We start from the raw sequence: 27,146 nt of genomic DNA on the forward strand, positions 1-27,146 counted from the left end.
ACTCACACGGCCAAGGTGACATTAGTGAACAAGTCATTTTAATAAATGATTAAAACACACACACACACACACACACACACACACTGTCCGAATAGGGGCAATTGTCATCACCATGTTGAATATAAATTCTGTTTCTGCTGTTAGCATATAAGATGTTTATGATTTACCATAGACATCTCACACTTACCTTTTGAAAAACGTGCTATTGGGCTGCAGACACAAAACCTGCCAGTAATCCAAACACAGAGCTTTAAACCTGGACATCTTCAGGCTGGATGTTCAGTCACATGGCAAACTGATCAAGCTTCGCTTCCACCCGAGAGATGCAATGCAGCGGAGAACATCCCCGTTACCGCATGTTACACGCCGACTGCTGTCCGACGGGCCGAGCGTCGAGATCCCAGCGCATCCTCGACAGCTCAGGCACACACACCGAGAGGTTCCTCTTGATGAGGAAACCGGGTCAGGTCCAGCCTCACTGCACCAGTGTCTTCACTGTAGATCACTGAGACTCGAGCAGATTCACACGGGGGAACTCTTCCAGAGCACAGGTGCTCCTCGCTGCAGGCTTTTCCTAAACTGTTCCCAACGAGTGCATCTCACCCACGGCATCCATGAGCAGATCTGCACCTATACATGCTGAATGCCGGTTGCCTGGCAACAACATCACCACTGAACTTGCAAATGGTTTGCTGGCGATGCCCTGGTGGAGGGAGGGACTCCCTCGTCCTCAATGCTATGATGTCATGTACATAAACCACGCTGTATTTTACCTCCACTGCACTGAGAAGACACAGGTACACTAAACCAGCGTTTCTCAACGGCTATGTGTCCATAAGACCCACCAGTGAAGCTCAAGTAACCCTCAAAATGCTCATTATTCAGATCATGGGACCTGGGGCCTCATTTATAACCGATGCGTCGCATAAAACAGGCCCTGGAAGAGGCGAACGGGCCAAAAAAATACTATCAGGGCCAAAAAATAAAAAATAAAACTCTGGCGTACTGGTTCTGGTGTACGTTCACGTTTAGTTGGGATTCTACGCACTCTTTTATAAATGAAGCCCCAGGATATTATAAAGAAGGGCTGTTTATCAGTTCACTACCTATCCACCCAATATATCAAATAGAGATCGAGTAGTGTGTCTCAATATCTTGTCTTGTTTTTTTCACCAATTCTTTTTATTATTTATTATTATTTAAAGATTATTGGGCTGGGAGCCAATGCTAATCCCAGAATAATAGATTTGTGTTTCTTTAGCCTCTTCCAAAACCAGTTTGTGGGATGCAGAGGGAATGTAGGGATGCTGAGGGAATCCCATACACAAAAGAATTATATTTGAAATATATTTTCTGGATATGTTTTGGAATATATGCAAATATTTGAAGTTGGCCCAATAAATATATTTCATACTTATATTTCATATATTTTTGTTATATTTCAGAATATATTTCAATGTATTTGTAATATATGCCACATATATTTTTGACACTTTTGGGGACCCGTACAGAAAAAAATACATTGAAATATATTCTGAAATATAACAAAAATATATGAAATATAAGTATGAAATATATTTATTGGGCCAATTTCAAATATGTGCATATATTCCAAAACATATCCAGAAAATATATTTCTTTTGTGTATGGGATGTAGGGATGCAGAGGGAATGTAGGGATGCTGAGGGAATGTAGGGATGCAGAGGGAATGTAGGGATGCTGAGGGAATGTAGGGATGCAGAGGGAATGTAGGGATGCTGAGGGAATGTAGGGATGCAGAGGGAATGTAGAGATGCAGAGGGAATGTAGGGATGCAGAGGGAATGTAGGGATGCAGAGGGAATGTAGGGATGCTGAGGGAATGCCAAAATATACAGAGTTACAGAAATCTGACCATGAAAGGATGTAAGTTTGAAAAACTCTTTCAAAGTCTGAATTTGGTGGAAAAGGCTTAATTATTTTGCTTATCCATTTTTAAGTTATCATCAATTAAAAAGCCTAAATCCCTTACCGACATTTTAGAGTACGGTGCTTGAATTTAAAAGGGCCATAATAGAGCCATCTACTTGTCCAGAGAAAATCACCTCTGTTTTGTCCTCATTTAACTTAAAAAAATTGAATGCCATTAAATGTTTGATATATTTTAGAAACGCTAATAATGAGTCCAATGAGTTGGTAGAATGCCTTAATAGTAAGTACAACTGAGTGTCATTGGAAAAACAATGGAAAGTGGTTCCTAAAAATGCGACCCAACGGGAGCAAATACAGAGAAAAGAGAGTAGGACCGAGGACAGAACCTGGGGGAACACATCCACAGCTGATTTGATGAATTGTAACTGAACCCAATCTATAAAGCTTAAAGCGTAAAGCTTTTCTTCAAAAGTGAAGAAATGTGTTGAATTAGAAAAATTCAACAAAATAATGACAAAACACAAACAAACGATGAACCATAAAGATTCATCCCTCCAAATCATAGTGTATTGGACGTCAAAGGTACCTGGACAGCATGCCATTGTATGTACGAAGTATGCATCAGCACATAACATACTTTTCATTCTTAGAAATATGTGAACTGGAATGGAGCCAAGATCTTGATGTAATGGTCTGTGTTGTCCACTAGAGGCAATAGATGGTGTTTTCACACTTTAAATAGTTAACCCTGGGTCATTCCAAACCCTGGGTAACACTATCCTGGGGTATATTGTTTCACGCTTCACACTGCTTATACTTAACCTGAGTTTCACATGGTACATTCCTAAACCCTGGGTTAGTTATTGAGCAAACGCCTCAAGTGACCCGTTTACATAAAGGCATTGCACAACTTTTTTCCTGAATGGATTTTTCGGACTATAAAAGGTAAAAATAAAACAGACTCATCCTCACTTCAATTGACATTTTCCCCCTCAAAAAATACTGTTTATACAACGCATGGCGTTTCAGTGTCGGTCCAAAGTGCATAAATATATGAGGCACGTGATTGGCTGTCTGTTGATACCCTGCTGAAGAATACAGCATAAACCAGCATGAGTTCCACGTAGGTCCAGCCTAGTCATGCTGTTCTCAATCAAAACTGATCTGGTGTAGCTGGTCCACAGGCACTCCTGCAAACATGAAGCAAACCAGCGTCCCATGCAGCTCCCAGCATGCAAAACATACCTAATGCATTATGTAACGATAAAAACAGGAGTATGTTTCAAACAGAAACATAGCTTCAAACAAATGTGGATTTGAAGTGAAATAGATAAGATTAATTGGTTCCATAGCTACAACTCAAGTAGTTAAAGGCAGACTATGCAAGATTTGTAGCTTAATATAACAGCTTCGAAATCATTTTAATAGGAAACGAAATCGTAGTAGGGTGAATCATCCCGCTAGCAAAGGGGGGGGGGGGGGGGGGGGGGGTTGAGAGGTGGCGTCCCGACAAATCTTGCGAGAATCACGACTTGCTTTGAAGAGCCTCTATGGAAGACACTAGTATGCATTTCAGACGTGAATCATGGCAGAGTCGACGAAGAAAACGCAGAAAGCGCAGTCGGAAGAGTCAAGGAAAAGAGAGACGGCTCTGAGTGAGTGGTATTTACGACAGTAACGTTACTCCACAGTGACTCTAGGGGGCGCTGTTTGAGGAAAACGGAAACTGCATAGTGTGCCTTTAAGTAATCAACTTAAAGATTTGTGTTCATGCTACAAATAATCAAGTTCATCAAACTCAATGTAGCTTGTTGGTTTAGTAATTTCATTAGAAGTTGTCATAACTTTATGTAAATAACGGTTTTGTAATATTTTTCACAATATTGCACAGATGTAAAAGAAAAATCATATACAAGAGGGTCAAAAACAAAACTTTTAATTTGAATCCTGTTACATGTTCAAGACAATAAGCTACTGATATCAGGCAACTAGTCGTGATACAGTAATTGATATTTAGGTAGATATTGCTTTCTCATGTCATGCATCACTCCGAGTACTGAATGAAACTGCTCTTTCACTCTTCCACACTCTGGTCTGTATCTTTGTATTAGAGGTACACGTTTGTGGTTAAACACTCATTAAACTGCGTGATTCAGTTCTAGCACTATGACTGTGTTCTTCCAGTGTTCACGGACTGAACTTTTAAATGAACTACTGCAGAAAGACTCCCATCTGTCCTACTGTGATGTTTATCCCCCAGAGGAACACAGCGTTCCCGCAGGAGACGGACGGACGGATGGAGGGAGGGATGAGTGCATGTAGCTCTTTTGGAAGAACGCTTTGTGAGAGAGGACAGATCCTTGGCTGGACAGGAGATGTTATTCCTGCTATCTTGAAGGACTGCTGCTTCCAGATGGAGGACAGCAGAACTGATGCAGCACATTATGGTTCCTGTGAGAGAAGCACACTATAAGAACAGCACACACACACACTACACACTGCATACTCTAGGCCAGCAGTTCTCAGCCAGTGGTGCTTCACGACCCACATTTTACCTGATCGTAGGTAAACAATAATATAAACATTTATTGTAATCATTTTCTTACAAAACTGATCATAACTTGATGATGATGACCATAATAAAGAGTCATATTTTATTTTCATTTTTCTTTTATGCGTGATACCAGGCGATTGGTACATTGATTTACACGCAGTGCCGGAGGAGGCTGAGAGCATAACGACTCCTCATTACTAAACTGACCAATCAGAATGGATTTTGACATAATGCAACGTCACAGATTTCTGTCAAAAACACTTCCAAAAAAGGCAGAAGGGAGGCAAACTGTTCCATGTTCCCTGTGTGGATTCCTGGACTTATGTTTATGCAGTCACGGAGCTCGGCCCATTGAGGACTACAAACAGACTACAAAGCATGGCACAAGAGACAGGAAACACTTCAACATAAAAGTCCAGGAATCCACACAGGGAATATGGAACAAACCGAAATGTGTTCCACAAAAATAACCAATTACAATCAAAAGCGTTGATCTGTCATTCCTAAAACCAATTAAAACCAAAAACCTTCCAATGGTTATGAGAGAAGCTTTGATTATCAAAAGACTAAAAACAAAAACTGAAGAGCGACTCTCCCGTTTGGCCAAAATATCAATGGAATCCAAATTACTGAAGGACCTCAAAGCGAGTGGATATTTGTATGACAGGACCATTTATAAATTGGTGCGGTCAGTCCAGTCTTTATATTATCCACGTATAGGAGTGTATTTATCACAAAAACTGTGATAAACCCAAGTCTAATATTGCTTTATCATACAGTAGCTAATGATTAATCAATTTCCACCTCAGCCTCCTTAAAAATGTCCCGCCACTGAACATGACATAGGAGTAAATAAATAAGAGAATTGACAATTATGTTCAGAACAAATGCGATGTACCTGTATTTAATGTAGACTGTGTGGGTTTTTTTTTTTTACCTTCTGTAATTTTGGAGGATGAAGGCATGTCATGTTGCCATCTGTATAATTTGGCGTATAATGTGCCAAAATGCATGTTTGGTCGGACGGATGTCAACAATAACAAATATTAGAGCCGTTTCCTCTTCCTTTATAAGCCTTTTTTTTGGGGGTTGCATTTTATTTATTCTGGGACTCATTTTGGGTCGTGACCCATCAGTTGAGAACCACTGGTCTAGGCATCCTAAATCATACATTATCTGACTTCTCATTCAAGCACGCTTTACATAGACAGACCAATCCCAGTGTCTGCCAACACTGCAGCACATGTACACTAAATGATGGCAGAAAACTGGCAAAATGTTGTATGCAAGAAAAGTAGCTAGCCAAATCGCAGTGAAAACCCAGCCTACTCAAAAATGTCAGCCAGCCGCCACTGAACATGACAGGAGTAAAAAGATCTGACGGTTTCTATGGTTTTTCATGCTTTCGTCACTGGGACAATAGCATCTGACATCAAATTTGTCAGGACTTTGTCAGGAGATCATTTTTGAATGTGTACCGTACATGAGGTTTTTTTTTGAGATTGAGATTTCACATTCACATGAGATTTGAAAGTTACGGCAGATGGGGACCATGATCAAAAGCAGGCGTTTAGCATAGTTCCCTTTCAAGGAAACTAGAGCTGCGTCGAGACGCTGTGGGAACGCCCCTGTGTGATTGCTACGTGAAGCACGTGTGAAATCAGTCCAATGGTGTGACGAGACGTCATAGGCGGGTGACGTCACAGACCAGGAAACTATAAAGCATAACCGGACTCAGACCGTGCTAGCTTCTGTGTCTTCAGCAAGCGCTCTCTGTGAACTGTCATAGTCTATTTGGTGTTGTTTGTCACTATATATATATATATCCTTATATTCCCCCTCGAACTCTCCGATCTTCTGGCTGTGAACTCCTCTGTGAGCGGAGATTTGGTCTATCGTCTATGGGTGGCAGGTCTTTCTCTGTTATAGCCCCTCTCTTCCGTTGGCTCTCAGGATAACAACCACGTTGCATGAATTTAAGTGTAAACTCAAAACACATTTGTTTAATCAGTATTATCAGTCATGACAATGTTATGCACTGCGCACTAGAGCACCAGCTTGAGATTTGGCCGTTGATCTTGAAGGCCTGGCTTTGGCTCCCTTTGAGCTTATTGAAGAGGTTTCAGAAAAATTCCTCACATTAAAACGTTATTTCTCCTTGCTTTATAGTCTCTAAAAGAATTGGAGACTTACCAGCTTTGTTGGGTGTTCCTTCATGCTTCGAGTTTGCACCTGGAATGGTGAAAGCTTTTCCTCACCCTAGGCCGGGTTATGTGCCTAAGGTCCCAACTCATTTTTCTGGTCCTATTATGTTGCAGGCCTTCTGTCCTCCACCCTTTCAATCATCAGATCAGGGAAAACGTAATCTGCTGTGCCCTGTTAGGGCTTTGGATGCTTATGTCCACAGAGCTGCCCTGTGGCGAAAATCAGATCAACTCTTTGTCTCTTTCGGGTCACCTAGGAAAGGTCACCCCACATCTAAGCAGAGGATGAGCAAGTGGGTGGTTGAGCCTATCTCACTTTCTTATAAGGTGGCCGGTCAGCCTTCACCTATGATGTCTCGTCACACCATTGGACTGATTTCACACGTGCTTCACGACGCAATCACGCAGGGGCGTTCCCACAGCATCTCGACGCAGCTCGAGTTCCCTCTTCAGGGATCCAGGGTTACACACCTAACCTGAGACGTTATGGTGAGATGCAGAGCACTCAAACAAGGGCTGTTTTCATCAGTCTTTTGACAATAACTACTTTTCTTTTTTTTTACTAATTTCAAAAATAAGTTAATGAAGTTCCAGTTCATGAGAATAATAGGACAGAAAACAGACATGTGAAACATCTCTAAAAAAAATCCTCCATGAATCTAATCAGACCCTACAATGCAGAAGCTTCAAAACCTCAAGGAATCTATTAAACAAAACTAATGAAATATACAACTGCAGAACATACATAAATATAAATGATCATAAATTGTGGTTATTTTTAAACTGTAAATCCTGTGGCAACAGTGACTGCTCAACTAGGGAGCAGATTGAGCCCCATGCAAAGAGGTTTACGCAGTGGTGCCAGGGCCTGTTCGGAGCGCAGTGTCCCGTCCTGTTCACGCTCAGTTCACTTATGAACCAGATTGACAGCTGCGTTCCACAACTTAAGCTGACCATCTTAAATTTACAGGAATTCCAAGTGTGTTTGTTGACATGATAAGTGTGTTCACAGACACTTCTGTGCAGTCGATCACTAATGTTAAATCATTCAATCATTCATCACCTGATGTAAATAACAGGACAAAAATTATAATAATCTCACTGAACCATTCACAATGCTTCAGATTTGATTCAGACAACAACAAAAAACTATTGCAGTTTTGTTGGTTTAAATCATTTGAATTGTAATTTTATGTATGTATATGTTCACATTTCCATTGGTGAAAAACTGAAGCAATTTCTATCATTTGTCGGGTCATTTCAAGACTTAATTTTACTCTATTACCTTGTTTGGCAGTTTGATATTATGGAAAGAAACAAAAATCATTCTCATGAACTGGAATTACAGTAAACCATCTAGGCTAATAAAAGCACATCACATTTCAAAATATTGTCCTGACACTACAGATATCCTTCATTTGAACTAACAGCAAAGGTGTTGAGCTTTAGCACAGATTTACAGCTCTTCAACAACAATGTATGATTTCTACCCTTAAATGAAATAGATTTGATCTAAGATCAAGCTAGCCAACATTATTATTGTTGAAAAGTTGTATTTTGCATTAAAAAACGTTAAAATTAGGGTGCGTTCACGAATGTCACGTGTTGTCATCTCGAATTCACGGTAATTACAACATGGCGTGAAACGCAGTATAAGACAGACCAAAGTATGAAACAAGTTGATGAAATGCCTTTAACTTGACTTTAACATGGAGATCAGTGACACTGCTGGTGAAAGAGCGTGACGTGGGGTTTCTCTAGCGCAGCTGCGTGTGATGAGCAGCAGTCAGTCTGTCAGGTTTGGCCACGAGCGCCTCTTACCTGCACTCAGAGAGAGGAGCAGGTACAGCTAGCGGCTTAGAGCGACACGGCGCAGGACAGCAGTACTGGTGCAAAGCATTTACATACCTACGACACAAGGAGAAACAAACACGTCAGACACCCGCCGCCATCGACTCAACACTACAAACACACCTCAGCCTCCGGATGTCCTGCATTACCCGGAGCACTGCGGAGCTGTTCAGACAGCGGGGAACACAATGGTTTGCTGTTAGGGGAATTAAGATACACTTTTGTAACATTATAAGTCGCTCTCATCCTTTTGAACGGTTTCCTGTACAGAAATGTGTCTGACATCGATGAATAAATGACAGGTGGAGATGCTGATTTCTCTATGAGTGCTCAGGTCTTTATTTAACTCTGCACCAGACTGCCGTCACACACACAGCGTCACTGCTCACAGATGCACTGCTTTAGTCACTGCAGGCAACGCTTACATGGACGTTAACAGGGAAAGTGCACAAATGTTCCAGTGTTCACATTATTGACCAGCTATACCAGATCAGTTTTGATTGAGAACAGCATGACTAGGCTGGTCCACCAGCTAGACCAGCTCTAGACCAGCTCTAACCAGCATAAACCAGCCTGGACCAACATGGAGTTCATGCTGGTTTCTGCTGTGTTGTCATTATTTTGTTGAACTTTTCTAATTCACCACATTTCTTCACTTTTGACTTGTGATTGGGTTCAGTTACTATTCATCAAATCAACTGTGGATGTGTTCCCCAAGGTTCTGTCCTCGGTCCTGCTCTCTTTTATCTGGATTTGCTCCCATTGGTGGCATTATTAGGAAGCACTTTCCATTGTTTTGCCCAAGACACTCAGTTGTACTTACTATTAAGTAGAGATGCACCGATTACAATTTTCTAGGCCGATTCCGATTTCCGATTTTTCATTGAGTTTGACCTGCCGATACCGATTTTAGCCGATTCCGATTAAAACATTTTCTAACCACTTTACAGCACACACAAATATTTATTTTCGATCTTTTCTTTAACCCTTTCACGCGTAAGTTTAAAATATTCTAACTGACACCCCCACCCCCCGAGTGAGTTTTTTCAAGGTGAACGTTCCCTTTAATGTTTCCATGGGGACGCGTCACGCGATACACCGCAGCCACAATAATACTGTATGATAGATGTGTCGCTTTTATTTCGCTTTTCCTTTTTTATTCAAAATATTATAATATAACAAACTTGCTTACCATGTCATCAACTAGCCTATCTGATATTCCGATTCTTAAATACGTGTAAGTGAGTGTGTTTGGTCGTTTTAAAACCTTTATAAATAATCTTGATCTATAACATGAGATGGTTGCCGCAATGTTGTCCTGTCAGTCGGATTTAAAGCACGCGAATTCGTCAGTTTCTCCCGAAATAAATGCAATAAAGTGGCCGGTGAACTGAGAAGAATAGAGTAAACACTGCTTAGTTGTGATATATGACAGCGCTGCGGCTGAACGCGTCCGACTCTGGCTCAGCGCCAGCCAACGCGCGAAAGCACAGTTTGAATCTGGCAGTTATGCGACGTCACTGAACATTCTAATTGTGGCACCGTAACGTTACTCTCAGGGGCACAGAAATAAAAATCCCATATGAGACCATACCTCTCAAAAGGTTAATCATGCGGCGCCCGAGTGCATTTGACCGGCATAAAATCGGCATATGTCAGACTGACCGGCCGGTCGCCGGTCATGGCCGATCACGTGAAAATCGGCCAATTCCGGTCACCAGCCGATCAATCGGTGCATCTCTACTATTAAGGCATTCTACCAACTCATTGGACTCATTATTAGCGTTTCTAAAAGATATCAAAAAATTTGATGGCGTTACATTTTTTTTATGTTAAATGAGGACAAAACAGAGGTCTTTTTCTTTGGTAAAGTAGATGTCTTTATTATGGTCCTTTTAAATTCACATTCACCTTTAAATGACCAGCAGCTAGACCAGCATCAAACCAGCCTGGACCGCCATGGAGCTCACGCTGGTTTATGATGGGCTTTTCGGCAGGGCATTGCTTGTTGTCCCAGCAGTTCAGAGGAAGCATGAGCAGGGCAGAACTGCGCACGTTTAGTGGTTTCATGGGGTCTTTAAACTCACTGTGAAATGTAATGGTTTGGTCACTGTGTGTGACACTGGTTTTAACTGTTTAGCCATTTCAACATCACGTCAGTACAACGAGTCCTTCAGTGAATCATACAGACAGAAGCAGGGCTGCAACAGTAACCGCGTGATGTGGCTGGATGCAATGTATCAGGACGCAAATACATTTTTTTATTTTATAGTGAAATATTACAAGTCATATTTCTTATTTTTTTCCATAAATTTTTTTTTTTTTACTTTCATTTAATAATAATCTTATTGTTATTATAGCCATATTGACCAAATTGTGCAGCCCTACAAGTGCATGTACACAAAATAACAAAATACATATATTTCTGATTATAACGATAACTGGATGCCACTGGCTGAATTACAAATACGATGTGATGAGGTCATTTAATGAAGCATACTACTAAAGGAAACACTTATCAGTGCACACTTCAGATACTGCATGCTTATTGCAACAACAACATCAACAACAACAATATAGCCAGCCGTGAACAGTCGGCACAGAGCAGTCGAAGCAGGACAGCAGTAAATCAGCTTGAACTTGAACACTGAGTGTGAATTCCCTGAAGACCATGAACTAACCTCGGTCACCTTGAGAGGGTCAAACGAACACAAACGCACTCGCTGATGCGCTTTCAGATGCTTGTTTTCTGTTACGCTTTATAAAAGAGTAAGAAAATACAAATAAACAGCAAAAAGATATAATGCTTTAAAATAATGTCTGCATTTATATATAGGATGGTCCTGCACATGAAGGATAAAGCATCACACCTCACAGTTTATAGCAGCACATTGTGCCAGAAGCATGTGACTGTGATATTGCGTCATAATGCACATCAGCTCCATCCAAACACACACACACACACACACACAGGGTCCCAGCTCCTCGTGTTTTGCATGACGCTTGAAAACACCTCAGTGCTATCACTGTCATTCACTGCAACAACAGCACATTATCCTGCTCACTTCATGACCACAACTGCAGGCTTCGCCATCATTACGGAGTCCATCATCACTCACACACACACACACACACACACACACACACACACACACACATTTGCAAGCCCATCACAAAGCCTCAACATAAAACACACGACTCTGCGCGTCAACACAGGTGCGCTGTGGTAAAAACACATGCGGATGTAATGATTTACTCACATCATGCTGAGTCTGTGCGCCATGGCTCTGCGTGTGCTCGTGTGCGGGAGCGCGCACTCTCGCTCATTCAGGAGGAACAGCGCTGCGTTCGTGGGCCGTGACGTCACACGTGCATCAGCAGCAGCCCGGAGCAAGACGCGCGGTGTTACGTGATGCGGGGAGCGCGCGTTGACACGACGCAGAGCACAGACAGGATTACAAACGCTGATGAGGTGTGTGTGTGTGTGTGTGTGTGTGTGGATACGGATGCACACATGTGAGATTTCTTCGTGTGTAAGACATGCTCTGCCTCCTCCATCTGCAGGCTTTAGTACAGTCCGCAGCCACGGACGCTGATTGGCTCTCTGGTCTCCATGGAAACAGGAGGAGAGCGCTCCTGAACACAGAGCCCATTACACACTCACACACGCAATCAACATCAGCAGCCAGAGGTCAAGACGATAAGAGAGAGTGTGTTTCTGATCTGAGAAATGAAACAGCACTGATGTTCATCTGTCTTTAGTGTGTAATGTTGCTGTTTGAGCATAAAAAAGCTCTGCAAAGTTACAAAGTCCCTCCAGCGGGAGATATTCTCTATATCAGTGTCACTGTTTCTGAACTCCCTAAAACGCCTCCATTGTAGTCTTGAGTTTTCTTCCAGGAACAATATATATTCCTCATTTAAATAATTCCTGCCCAAACTAAAAGGGGCGTGGCCTGGCTCCACAGGGCAGCAAGTGCACCCTCAGCTGATACTGTAATAATATACTGGCCAAACAGATTTGGCAAACGCTCCAGTGAGTATTTTTATTTGTACTCTGGAGAACGTCGAATGCATCTATTTACAACGTGTTTTTGCAGCGGTGAGCAATGTAGTCAATCACTGACATAGCTGTTGGTCTCTTGAACGCAGTGGCCAATCAGAGGTGTTTAAGTTAGTCAGAGTCTCTCCGCTCAGAACGCCGGAGTGTTTATTCAGTGCTGAGTTATGCAGACTCTCGAAACCTCTCATTAACAAACAGTGTAGACACGATGTAAGTAACAGATTTAATGTGCATTGTTGGCAGCTTCATTGATTATAATGGAATTTATGAGATAGCGATGAACTGACAAAGCAAAGACTTGGCTTGAGGCTACAGCCTATTTATCAGGGGTGGCCAACGTCAGATCGGGAGAGCCACAGTCCTGCAGAGATTTGCTCCAACCATAATCAAACACACCTGAACAAGCTAATCAAGGTCTTAAGGGTTCCTAGAAAGACACAGGCAGCTGAGTTATCATCAGGGTTGGAGCAAAACTCTCCAGGCTCCACGCTGGCCACCCCTGACTATTGTATAAAACTATTGTCAATGAGAGCATATGTCGTAATTTAGATATATTTTTAAGATGGAAAAATGTGGTTTTACAGATACTAGACACGTGACTTTCAAATGAAAGATTGGTATCAAAGAGCAAACCCAGGTTCCTAACCGACGACGAAGACTTAACAGAGCAGCCATCAAGTGTTAGACAGTATTCTAGGTCATGGGCGTCGGAAGCAAAAAAAAAGTGGGTGGGTCCTCCTCCAGAATTTTTTTTACTAATGCCATTTTCATGTATTCTGATGCCTTTTAATTAAACAAGTAAACTAAACTCGCCTCCAAGTAGTGCATTAAATGCACAGCTATCCGTGGATTAACCTGCTGATACCATGGTCATTTGCCAGCATTGACAACTTAAAGCTGTTATTGATGTTTGCAACGCAATATTTGACTGGAAGGGTACAACGGGCGGTTTTTTCGTCAGTTGCGGCTCGTTGAGATTTATAATGTAGCGATTCAGCGGAAATGGAGTTTAATTCATTTGGGCATTCTTCAAGTGGAATAGATTTGACTGACGACGCTCTGAAAAGCGAACAGACATATGCACTGAATATAAAAGTGAGTGGGTCCAATATCATTGGTCTTAAAAAGTGGGTGGGTCTAGTCCCACCCATATACAATGGTTCCGACGCCCATGTTCTAGGTTATTACTTGAGGAAGTTTTTTGTCCAATAATTAGAATCTCTGTTTTTTCAGAGTTAAGTAGTAGGAAATTACTAGTCATCCAGTTTTTTATATCAGCTATGCATTACGTTAATTTTGTGAATTGGTGCGTTTCGTCGGGTAGCGAAGTGTAGAGCTGAGTATCATCAGCATAACAGTGAAAACTAATGCCATGTTTCCTAATGATATCTCCTAATGGTAGCATGTACAGAGTGAACAGCAGCGGTCCTAGTACTGAGCCTTGTGGTACGCCATACTGAACTTGTGATTGATAAGACATCTCATCATTTACTGCTACAAACTGATAACGGTCAGATAAGTATGATTTAAACCATGCTAGTGCAATTCCACTAATGCCAACATAGTTTTCGAGTCTATTTAAAAGAATGTTGTGGTCAATGGTGTCAAATGCAGCACTAAGATCGAGTAACACTAATAGCGAGACACAACCACGATCGGATGATAAGAGCAAATCATTTGTGACTCTAATGAGAGCTGTCTCAGTACTATGGTATGGTCTAAATCCTGACTGGAAATCCTCGCAGATATCATTTATTTCAAGAAAGGAACACAGTTAATAGATTGGCCTGTAATTGACTAATTCTGAAGGATCAAGTTGCGTTTTTTTAACAAGCGGTTTAATCATAGCCAGCTTAAAGGTTTTTGGTACGTATCCTAATGACAAAGATGAATTAATGATATTAAGAAGAGGATCTATGACCTCTGGAAGCATCTCTTTCAGTAGCTTAGTCGGTATAGGGTCTAACATACATGTTGTAGATTTAGATGATTTAACGAGTTTAGTAAATTCTTCCTCTCCTATTGCAATGAATGAATGGAATTTTTCCTCAGGGAGACTACAATGCACTGCCTGATGCGATACTGTAGTAGACGGTTGCATAGTTATAATTTTCTCCCTAATATTATCAATCTTATAAGTGAAGAAGATCATAAAGTCATTACTGCTGTGCTGCTTGGAAACTTCTGGGCTTGAAGCTTTATTTTTCGTTAGTTTAGCCACCGTTTCAAATAAATACCTAGGATTATGTTTATTTTCTTCTAATAGGGTTGAAAAATAAGCAGATCTAGCAGCTTTTAAAGCCTCTCTGTAAGCGATCGAGCTCTCTTTCCATGAAATGCGAAATACCTCTAGTTTTGTTTTCTTCCAGTTGCGCTCCAGTTGAGGGACCAACTTGAACCTGTTGTGAAATCTGCCAGTGGAAATCTTACGCCCAACCATTCAACCAGTGAGCCAGGAGTGTAAAACTCAACACTGTCCAGCAGAGTTTTGCTCCAACACTAATCAAACACACTTGCTAATCACGGACGCTTTTCACAACGGCGTCAGTTAACTTCCACCGATCCGCAAATCAGTGTATCTGCAGTTCCTTCTCACCAGAGACTTCTCGGGTAAATGCAGTGACAACTTCAAAAACGGAAGGTACAAGTTAAGAGTAAGACTAAGTTATGTCATTAAGTTTAACTTAATTACGTTTTTTGGTATGATCACGTTGTTGTACTGGTGAGAGTTATTTAAGAGTAATGGACAACTAAAGTTTCATTTCCACATATAATACTCAGAAAGAAGAATTAATGGTGTCAAGATTTTACATCATGTTATTTTAAACTGACTTGATGCAATATATTAATTCAAATGTAAGAAATAGAAAAGACAAGAGTGAAAGTAAAGAATGTACGTTCATTCATTAAATGTTCTTCCCTGGATACTTTATGATGTGGTTTATTTCATTGGATGCTGCTATGACTGTAACAGGGAGTATACTGGGTAAATCCTCCGTATATTTCTGTGTATGACAATGACATGATGTTTTTTTGTTTTGTTTTTTTACTATGGGAAAAATGACATGGACAGGAGTCATATTTTATATTAAGTTATAGTCACGTTACATGGCAAATTTCACATCCAGCAATGCAAGTGTTCTGAAAGGAGACCCAATATTATCCAGTTACAGAATAAAGTGAAGCTTTATTTTAAAGCATTGCAAGAACTATGGACATCTATAATTACTTTCATTTAAATATACATGTTGACCCTTCTTTATTTGTGAAGTAATATTGATTATTAAATAACTGATCATATTTTATGTTTGTTATGCTCAATGGAATAAAAAAAAAAGACAACAGTGCGTTTAATTTATTCACTTTATTCAGTTCCACCGATGCTCACAAAATTGTTTTTATAACAAAGTCCTTGTGTATAAATATATTTATGACTATATGTCTTGAAACTACTTTATGTCATGATAAAATGAAAAAATATTGACTTTATCTGTATTTAAAAAGACTAAGCGTATTGTGTTGACCTTTATTCTTGTACACACAGGCTCTGAATTAAACAGTACATAAAGGACTGAATGAAAAGTCTTTGTTGCTACGTGTAAACGCCTGTAAACATGTAAACGCCTGTAAACGCCTGTAAACATGTAAACGCCTGTAAACATGTAAACGCCTGTAAACGCCTGTAAACGCCTGTAAACATGTAAACGCCTGTAAACGCCTGTAAACATGTAAAGGCCTGTAAACGCCTGTAAACGCCTGTAAACATGTAAACGCCTGTAAACATGTTAACGCCTGTAAACGCCTGTAAACATGTAAACGCCTGTAAACGCCTGTAAACATGTAAACGCCTGTAAACGCCTGTAAACGCCTGTAAACATGTAAACGCCTGTAAACATGTTAACGCCTGTAAACGCCTGTAAACATGTAAACGCCTGTAAACATGTTAACGCCTGTAAACGCCTGTAAACATGTAAACGCCTGTAAACATGTAAACGCCTGTAAACGCCTGTAAACATGTAAACGCCTGTAAACGCCTGTAAACATGTAAACGCCTGTAAACGCCTGTAAACATGTAAACGCCTGTAAACGCCTGTAAACATGTAAACGCCTGTAAACGCCTGTAAACGCCTGTAAACATGTAAACGCCTGTAAACATGTAAACGCCTGTAAACGCCTGTAAACATGTAAACGCCTGTAAACATGTAAACGCCTGTAAACATGTAAACGCCTGTAAACGCCTGTAAACTTGTAAACGCCTGTAAACATGTAAAGGCCTGTAAACATGTAAAGGCCTGTAAACATGTAAAGGCCTGTAAACATGTAAAGGCCTGTAAACATGTAAAGGCCTGTAAACATGTAAAGGCCTGTAAACATGTAAACGCCTGTAAACATGTAAACGCCTGTAAACATGTAAACGCCTGTAAACATGTAAAGGCCTGTAAACATGTAAACGCCTGTAAACATGTAAAGGCCTGTAAACATGTAAAGGCCTGTAAACATGTAAACGCCTGTAAACATGTAAAGGCCTGTAAACATGTAAACGCCTGTAAACATGTAAACGCCTGTAAACATGTAAAGGCCTGTAAACATGTAAAGGCCTGTAAACATGTAAACGCCTGTAAACATGTAAAGGCCTGTAAACATGTAAAGGCCTGTAAACATGTAAAGGCCTGTAAACATGTAAAGGCCTGTAAACATGTAAAGGCCTGTAAACATGTAAAGGCCTGTAAACATGTAAAGGCCTGTAAACATGTAAAGGCCTGTAAACATGTAAAGGCCTGTAAACATGTAAAGGCCTGTAAACATGTAAAGGCCTGTAAACATGTAAAGGCCTGTAAACATGTAAAGGCCTGTAAACATGTAAACGCCTGTAAACAAGTAAACGCCTGTAAACATGTAAACGCCTGTAAACATGTAAACGCCTGAAATGTCCGATTACTTGACAAATAAATGCCGTGGTCCTCCAGGAGCGAGTCTGACATGTGCAGTAAGGTTACTGTGTTTGACAGGGTGAAAGACTGAGATTTTGACGCAGTGATTTGCCATAACATACGGTCAGGTCACACAGAACTGCTTCATGATTCACAGGAATGAGCTGAGGTCAGGTGGTCAAAAGGCTGATGAAAATACTAAAGGCTCTACAAACATCAAGCAATGTGCCTACATCTTTTAAACATATGATGAGGTTCCTTACATTGGCGTTTAGCATAATATAGCCACCAGGTGGCAGTGCAGTTAACCACAACTTCAGACACAAATGCAGAGATCATGCTCAATATATCTCTCTCTCTGTGTGTGTGTGTGTGTGTGTGTGTGTGTGTGTGTGTGTGGTGAAAGCGTTCTAGGCAGGCCTTGCTGAACTATAGCACAGAAAGCACTGCTGCACCTCCCCCTGGACCACATCACAGTATCACACGTGCCAGTCAAGCTGTGTAAAGATGCCCTTCTGATGAACATGACTCATTTAAAAGAAGTGAATACTTCTATAATGACAAACGATACTGTGGCCACTAAAGGAATAGTTCACCCAAAAATTAAAGCTCTGTCATCATTTACTCGCCCTCAAACTGTTCCAAACCTGTATGAGTTTCTTCTTCTGCTGAACACAGATGTGATGGAGAATGTGGGGGACCAGACAGCTGATGGACCCCATTGACTTCCATATAGTATTTTTTTCCCAGTCAATAGGGTCCATAAACTGTTTGGTTACCCATATTCTTCAAAACATCACATTTTCATAACCACCAGAATGTCATTTGTGCTCGATGGTGTTTTAAGCCCCCAATGGCTCCTTAGAGGCAGCTAACCCTACCCTCAACCTTAAACCTACCCATCCCCTCGCTGCCTGGAAGGCGCTGTTGGGGGCTTAAAACACCAAACACCGTCATTTGTTGTCTGCAGATACTCTCCATACAGTGTGTCATGATTTCAAACATGCAACGCTGACAGAATTGCTGAATCCCGTAATAAAAATGGAACTTCCTGTATAATGCAGAATATCAAGGAAAACTGGATGAATAAAAATCATCACACACAGATCTGATGGGCTCTACACACACACACACACACTCACAGATCTGATGGGCTCTACACACACACATACACTCACAGATCTGATGGGCTCTACACACACACACATACACTCACAGATCTGATGGGCTCTACACACACACATACACTCACAGATCTGATGGGCTCTACACACACACATACACTCACAGATCTGATGGGCTCTACACACACACACACACTCACAGATCTGATGGGCTCTACACACACACATACACTCACAGATCTGATGGGCTCTACACACACACATACACTCACAGATCTGATGGGCTCTACACACACAGATCTGATGGGCTCTACACACACACACACACACACACACACACACACACACAGATCTGATGGGCTCTACACACACACATACACTCACAGATCTGATGGGCTCTACACACACAGATCTGATGGGCTCTACACACACACACACACACACACACACACACACACACAGATCTGATGGGCTCTACACACACACATACACTCACAGATCTGATGGGCTCTACACACACAGATCTGATGGGCTCTACACACACACACACACACACACACACAGATCTGATGGGCTCTACACACACACACACAGATCTGATGGGCTCTACACACACACACACACACACACACAGATCTGATGGGCTCTACACACACACACACAGATCTAATGGGCTCTACACACACACACACAGATCTAATGGGCTCTACACACACACAGATCTGATGGGCTCTACACACACACAGAGAGATCTAATGGGCTCTACACACACACACACAGATCTGATGGGCTCTACACACACAGATCTGATGGGCTCTACACACACACACACACACACACACAGATCTAATGGGCTCTACACACACACACACACACACACACACACACACACACACAGATCTGATGGGCTCTACACACACACATAGATCTGATGGGCTCTACACACACAGATCCGCTGGGCTCTACACACACAGATCTGATGGGCTACACACACAGATCTGATGGGCTCTACACACACACACACACACAGATCCGCTGGGCTCTACACACACAGATCTGATGGGCTCTACACACACACAGATCTGATGGGCTCTACACACACAGATCTGATGGGCTACACACACACAGATCTGATGGGCTCTCTCTCTGTCTCTGCTAACACACACTGACAGCTCAGTTTCCCACGAGCGTTAAGCACACGCCACTGTCCGGGAACCAGGCTCATTTCTGTGAAGCTGCTGGACCCCCGAGCTAGGATGTCCTTTTTGTCACCGCTTGCACCACTTTCAGCGCTATATAAATAAAGGTGACTTGACTTGACTTGTAATATTGTGTGTGTGTGTGTGTGTGTGTGTGTGGGGGGGGGGGGGGGGTCTAATTTAAAAGCATTTAAGTACCTAGTTCAAAGTAGCATGTACAATGGTACGGCTTAGAAAGTCTGGAGAGTTATTTATCCTGTGTAGTTGCTGTTTTGTTGACATTGTGTGTGTGTGTGTGTGTGTTGTCTTTAAGAAAATTAAAAGAAAGAGATAAAAAAAGAAAAGAAATCTGTGGTGTAAATAGGACTGCAGATTTCACACTCCCCCGTTTATGTCCACGTTCCCTCATGTAAACCTCACTCCAGACCATGACGATATCCAACATCTGTTAGTCTGCATCAGGTCAGTAAGTAGCTGGCATGTCTGTTCTTCCTATGTGGAGTAGCATGTCAGATTAATGATGGTATTAATTGTTTAGTTTAAACGTGCTCATCTGAATAGTCTTTATATAGACATGAATTTCTTTTCCTCACTGGATTTCCTCCATAACTTGCAACATTCAGAGGCAATACATACATTAAGGCAATTCTGATATGGCATCTATGTGTGTGCTTACACAATCTTTATCATAAACTAACTCTACTAACCCTACCTAACTCTACGCTCAGGAGTGAACACTACTGGACATGAGATGACAGAAAAGATCCTAGAGGCTTTTCTTCCCAGTCAGTGGAAAGCATCAGGTCAGCTTTAAGTCTCACATCTTGAACAGTAACAGGATTGCAGATAATCCGACACATGAAACACATTGCCTGATTTTGCCTCCAAACCAGTTCAGCACAAGCCTCGGCCCTTAAACCACACCCCGCGTCTACGGCTCGATTTCATTGGTCAACTCTGTCACGTAGTGACATCAGCAATGTCAGTGATGGATCCGATGCCGACAATGCTGACAAACGGTAAGATACTCCTGCAGGTTGTTTTCAGTATCATTTTATTATTAGAAGTATTTAGGTTTCAATGTGAGTTTATTATTATGATTAAAATTATAATTATTTTAATTTTAACTTTTATCTTATCTTATCTTCTGAATCTCTATCTCCCTCAGTGGAGGACGCTTGTTCTGGCTCTGATGAAGACCAAGCCTTAGATCTGAAGGTTACGAATTTGAATTCAATTCATTTCTGATAACTGTAATCAGATTTATTTGAATAAACTTTGTTTAATGTTATGTGTCGAAACATTGGGACCATCTCAGTTCAAATGCTTATGGACAAACACTGTCATGCCTAACATTTCTTCCTTAATCTCCAGACCTGGTTACGTCATGAGTACAGTTATCATTTCTGCACTCCATAAGGCCAATCACTCCTGGACAGCACAAGTCCGAGACGTCGGTCAGAACTGCAGTGACAGAGTTTGGGAAGTGAAGGAATGGGTGAGTTGGAGATTGGCAGTGACAAAACCAAACAAGGGACAGCGTGTGCTTTAAAAGGTCATTTCACCATTGATGTGTTTTCTTTCGTGTGCCAGGAAGAGACGATGGATGGGTGGAGGGATTTCCGTATGCACAGGTGGTCTGAAACAGGACGGTCCGCACAGAGATCGGATCCCGCCATCAGAGTCCATCTGGGATTACATGGAGAATAAACACTGAGATCGGCTCAAATCTCCAAGACACTTGAAGAAATCCACCTGCAAATCTACAGAATACAATCTAAAACAATAATAAAAAAAGTATTTATGACATTATTTTTGAAAGCATTTTTCATAAGTGCGTATAACTTGTGAAAAAGTTTAGTTTGTAATCCCAGATGGACTGGTCTCTCTATGGACCGTACTGTCTGTTGTTGCTCTCTGGTGATTACAGAAATCTCACTGGATTATTACGGTTAAGGGCAAAATGAAAGTTTGGAAATGTAAACTAATTACAATGTACATTAATCATGAATCATAAGTTGTTTGAGATTGGGCACAGCCCTACATCAGCTCAGGACTGAAGTGGCCTGTTGTATATGCCTCAGCTAACCGTGCCCTTCGCCCAGACCGTCAGTTCTGCTACTGGTGTGTGAAAGCACTTGGTCTTCAGATCAGTAGCTTTGACAGACTTATGTAGTCAAAACAACCTCTTTAATGTCCAGACTGAACCAGAAGGTGAAGAAGCAGGAGTTTGGAGAGTGTGGAGGGAGTGCGAGCAGCGGGAATAACCCTGTCCTCAGCAGGAACACCACTGATGATTCATCTGGTGGACTGGGAGAACTGCAGGGTGTTTCTGCTTCTCACACACACTTGCACTGTGAAAACACTTTCTAACTCTTTCTTTGCAGCTTCGGTTGTCGCACTTCGGTTGTTTTTAGACACTACCTTCTTTAGATATTTGCACACATGAGATCTTGACTTCCTGAAGCCGTTAATATGCCCGAGTAAAGCACATTGAGAACCTTTATTATACATGCTTAATTCTCAACAAAACAACTAGTCAGCAGTGTGACTAGATCAGTGTACAGTTTCATAGACCGAGACCTGCAACACTGATGATCAGTACGACTCCAGAGCTTGGTCAGTATAAAGGGAGAGTTGGTGCGGTTTTGTTTTTTTGGCACACTCGTCTCTGTCTGAGCTTACGTCCATCACATGTTCTGTGTGTTTCACCAGAAGGATGAAGTATATGTCCTGCTGGGATTTTTACACATATAGCAGGAAGTGAATCTAGCTGATGCTTTGCTAGTTTAACACTTTACTTCTCTTCTGTTCATTAATACTGTATGTCTGCCATTATAAACAATCATTCTGTGGGTGTTTATTTAATAAAGCGCCAATGAACTGAAGATGTTAATTCTGTATGTTGTAGGAGATATAATATACCATCATAAATAAAGGTGTAAAAATGAACTGATGCATTATGACATACTTTATAAAAAAAAGGGAATAATTACAGTGTGTTTTATGTGCTATGAAACACTGTTATTTGCACTGTACATCAGTGTTGTGTAGTGTAGATAAGGCTGACCCGAGGGTTGCAGACGTCCACTGCCGACGGGGCTCAGTCCTCCTGCACACGGCCGACCGCAGGCTGCTGGGACCCTCCGGCACCGCCACTGGGAGACACCTTCTGCACACACACACACACACACACTCAGCACCACAGTCGATTCACAGTGTCCAAGCTGATGTTGCTCCTATCAATCAGACGTGGACGAGGACAGCCGCTGTCACCAAATGTGACGCATACGAGGGGCAATGACGTGGCGTGTCAATTCTGGTGTCCAAAGCATATTCATAATATTAAAAATGTATACATTTTTAAATGCACTTCATTAAGTGACTCAACTTCCCCCTCTTTAATTACTCATGTGAGAATTCATTATAAATAATTAATCTTTAAGGAACTATTGAGCTCAAAAGTCCCAAAATGTCATTCCGGGTAACTGTCCCGAATTAAAATCTCAATACAGAAATACGTGTAAAATGTAAAAAATATAAATAAAAGTATTTAAAATCTACTTGGGCATAATTGTGTTGATGTTTTAAACGATACCTACAAACATAGTGGTAATACTAAGCTTATTCACATGTTTATGACAAAGACTTTTGTCTGCAAAGTGTGATTTCTCTAATGTCACTCCTGGATAACAGACATCAATGACCATTTTGGACCATAATGCATTGTGGTATGTCATGTGACATAATACTGTATCAAAAAGAAGACCCTGAAGGAGCACCAGAACACGTGCAGAGGTCAGGAAGCGTCTCTTAAAATGCTGATAAAATGCTGACTGGTGCACTTTGTAGCAATATCACGTGTCCTTTTGGATAACACTAATAAAACATTTATAATGTGTTTACATAAAAAAAAATAAAAAAAACACCTATCTATTTGATCTAAAAGATTACCGTAAGCGATGACAGCTAAGTTGTAGTTTCCCATAGGTGGTTAAGTTAGTGCCTGATTTTAAGAAAAGATATTTGTTTTGTCATTCCTGGAAAACGTACTCGGTTACTAACGTAACCTCTGTTCTCTCTAGAGAGGTTCTCTCGTATTGCGTAAGCTAGCTTACGCTGCGGGAAAGTCTCCTTTCACGAGATACTGAAGCCAAAAATTATCCTAATTTTTTAAACTTTGTCAACGCAGTGCGGCAGCCTGCAGACCTAGGGCAAGCGAGTCGCGTGCCCATTGGCTGCTCTGCGGCAACTGCAGCAGCCTATGGCTGAGCCTTGCGCGTGACGTCACGTCCAATGAGCGCGCTTGGCGCGCTTAGTGCGTCACAGCCCGTCATTAGGGGTGTGGCTTAGAGTATATAAGCAAGGAACAGAGGCTGCTTCGCTGGTTTCTGTCGCATGAAGCGAAAATGAGCTCGTGGCGAGAGCACGGCGGGTTACGCAATACTCGTTCCCTCTCTAGAGAGAACAGAGGTTACGTTAGTAACCGAGTACGTTCTCTTACGAGAGGTTCTCTCGTATTGCGTAAGCTAGCTTACGCTGCGGGAACACCTTTGTCAACGCCGTGCGCGCGCCCAGCATCCTGAATGAATCCCGTGGGAAGCCCAGGGAACGCGAAACGGAGCTGGGCGGCCAGATACCACAGTACACAAGCACATAATATGGGGCAGGGAGCGGCACAGCCGGTCCAACTAACACTTCCATACAGTGTAGCTCAACCAGTAGAGCTAAATCAGCAGCGTAGCCCGCGCACAGACAGTGGGCTGGCTTACGCGAGACTTAGACTGATAGCACTTTGGCCTGCAAAGCGGGGACATCCAGGTTGTAAAACCTAACAAATGTGGAGGGGGAGGCCCAGCCCGCCGCTGCACAAATGTCATGAATGGGAATCCCACTGGACCACGCCCACGATGAGGCCATGCCTCTGGTGGAGTGTGCCCGAATGCCCAAGGGGCACTGCAGGTTTTTAGATGCGTAAGCAGCTGCGATAGCATCGACTATCCATCTGGACAGAGTGTGCTTCGAGGCGGCGAGACCCTTGGTGCGCCCACCAAACGAAACAAAAAGCTGCTCTGAACGCCTGAAGGCGGCGGAGCGCGAAATATAGCTTCTCAGCGCCCTAACTGGGCAGAGGAGGTGACTATCTGCCTCGCAGCCAGTAATCGGCAGGGCTGAAAGGGAAATGACCTGCGCTCTGAAGGGAGTGCCCAAAATTTTTGGGACGTACCCATGCCTCGGTCTGAGAATAACTTTAGAGTCATTAGGTCCGAACTCGAGGCACGCAGCGTTAGTGGATAACGCGTGAAGGTCTCCCACACGTTTTACTGAAGACAGTGCTATCAGAAAAACGGTTTTGAGCGTGAGGTATTTCATATCCACAGTTTCTAAAGGTTCAAAGGGATGTGCTTTCAGTGCGTCTAAGACCAGTGAAAGATCCCACATAGGAACCGAAGGGGGTCGCGGGGGGTTCATCCTCCTCGCTCCTCTAAGGAAGCGGATGACCAACTCGTTCCTTCCTAATGCGCGGCCCGGCTCTGACACAGAGAGCGCTGAAATGGCCGCGACATAGACTTTGAGCGTGGAGGGGGACCTGCCCGCGTCCAGTAGCTCTTGAAGGAAACACAATACTTGTGAGACCCCACATGTCTGTGGATTGAGCCCTTTGGTAGTGCACCATTTGTTAAACACAGACCATTTAGACGTGTAGAGCCGCCTCGTGGAGGGGGCTCTAGATTGTATGATCGTGTTCATCACCCCTTCTGGTAGATCAGCATGTAGTTGTTGAGGCTCCACGCATGCAGAGACCAGTGCTCTGGGTGGGGATGCCAAATCGAGCCGCGGGCTTGAGAGAGAAGGTCTCTCCGCACCGGAATCGGCCAGGGGGCTGAGTCTGCCAATTGTATGAGTTCCGGGAACCAAGCTTGGTTCTCCCAGAACGGGGCTATGAGGAGCACTGTGTGGCGCGCTTTCCTGACTCTCTCGATGACCTGAGGCAGCAGAGAGACTGGCGGAAACGCATATAGCGGGCCGCTGGGCCAAGACTGGGCCAGCGCGTCCTCGCTCTTTGAAAAGAACGCTGGGCAGTGTGCGTTGTCTATTGACGCAAAGAGGTCGACTTTCGCTCTGCCAAAGCGGCGCCACAGCGACTGGACTGTTTGAGGGTGTAGAGACCACTCCCCAGGGGGAACGTTGTCCCTGGACAGTCTGTCGGGGCCCTCGTTCAGATGGCCAGGCACATGCGATGCTCTCAGAGAGCGCAGAGAGTGCTGAGCCCATACGAGGAGGCGTTCCGTCAGGGCGCAGAGTTGCTTTGATCTGACACCGCCCTGGCGGTTCACATAGGCCACTACTGAAGTGTTGTCCGTGCGGACTAGAACATGGTGACCACGGAGGAAAGGGAGGAAGTGCATGAGCGCTTTCTCGACCGCGAGCATCTCTAGACAGTTTATGTGTAGGAGATTCTCCTGGTCTGACCAGTGGCCAAAGACCGGTCTGCCTTCGAAGAGCGCTCCCCAACCTAGGTTGGACGCGTCTGTAGAGACAACTTTCCGGTGTGAGACCACTCCCATATTCACTCCCGTGTGATACCATTCGGCTGCTAGCCAGGGCTGCAGGGCTGAGACACAGACCTGAGTCACTCTGATTAGCGAGCCGCCGGTCGCCCAGGCTCGATGGGATACGCGCGTTCTCAGCCAGCGTTGAAGCGGGCGCATGCGCAGTAAACCCAACTGAAGCACTGCTGCAGCTGAGGCCATATGCCCCAGAATGCGCTGAAATGCCTTCAGGGGAACCCGGTTGCCTTCTTTGAAGGATGCAGCGAGGCGCTGGATGCGGCGCGCGCGCTGCTCCGTCAATCTGGCCGTCATCGCCACCGAGTCCAGTTCTATTCCGAGAAAGGAAATCGACTGCCGGGGCGAGAGCGAGCTCTTTGTCCAGTTGACCGCTAGACCCAAAACCTCCAGGTGGTCGAGTAGCGCTGTTCTGTGAGACACAAGTTCTGTCTCTGACTGCGCTAGAACGAGCCAATCGTCCAAGTAGTTCAGGATTCGCATTCCCTGACTCCTCAGGGGAGCGAGAGCCGTGTCCATGCATTTCGTAAATGTACGGGGTGCTAAAGACAGGCCGAACGGCAGGACTGTGTATTGATAAGCTCGACCGTCGAAGGCGAATCTCAAAAATGGCCTGTGACGGGGAGTTATCTGGATCTGGAAATAAGCGTCCTTCAGATCGAGAGAGATAAACCAGTCTCCTGGGCGAATTTGCGCGAGGATCTGTCTGGTTGTAATCATCCTGAACGGCCGTCTCATGAG

At 43.0% G+C, this 27,146-nt stretch overlaps 1 protein-coding gene across 4 annotated transcripts in view; it reads right to left on the bottom strand.

The window, feature by feature from the left end:
* Positions 1–27,146, bottom strand: part of iqsec1a (IQ motif and Sec7 domain ArfGEF 1a) — an 88,311-nt gene that overhangs the window by 52,610 nt on the left and 8,555 nt on the right. For 2 of the 4 annotated variants that reach the window (XM_084429144.1, XM_084429146.1), the window contains one exon: positions 22,907–23,008. In XM_084429144.1, coding sequence (XP_084285270.1) covers positions 22,907–23,008 — 102 coding nt within the window. Of the gene's footprint in view, positions 1–187; positions 292–11,779; positions 11,947–22,906; positions 23,009–27,146 lie in introns of those variants that run through there. The other 2 variants (XM_084429153.1, XM_084429148.1) reach the window with 2 other exon arrangements.

This window comes from Rutilus rutilus (assembly GCF_951802725.1).
Source record: "Rutilus rutilus genome assembly, chromosome: 13".
NCBI classification, from domain to species: Eukaryota; Metazoa; Chordata; class Actinopteri; order Cypriniformes; family Leuciscidae; genus Rutilus; species Rutilus rutilus.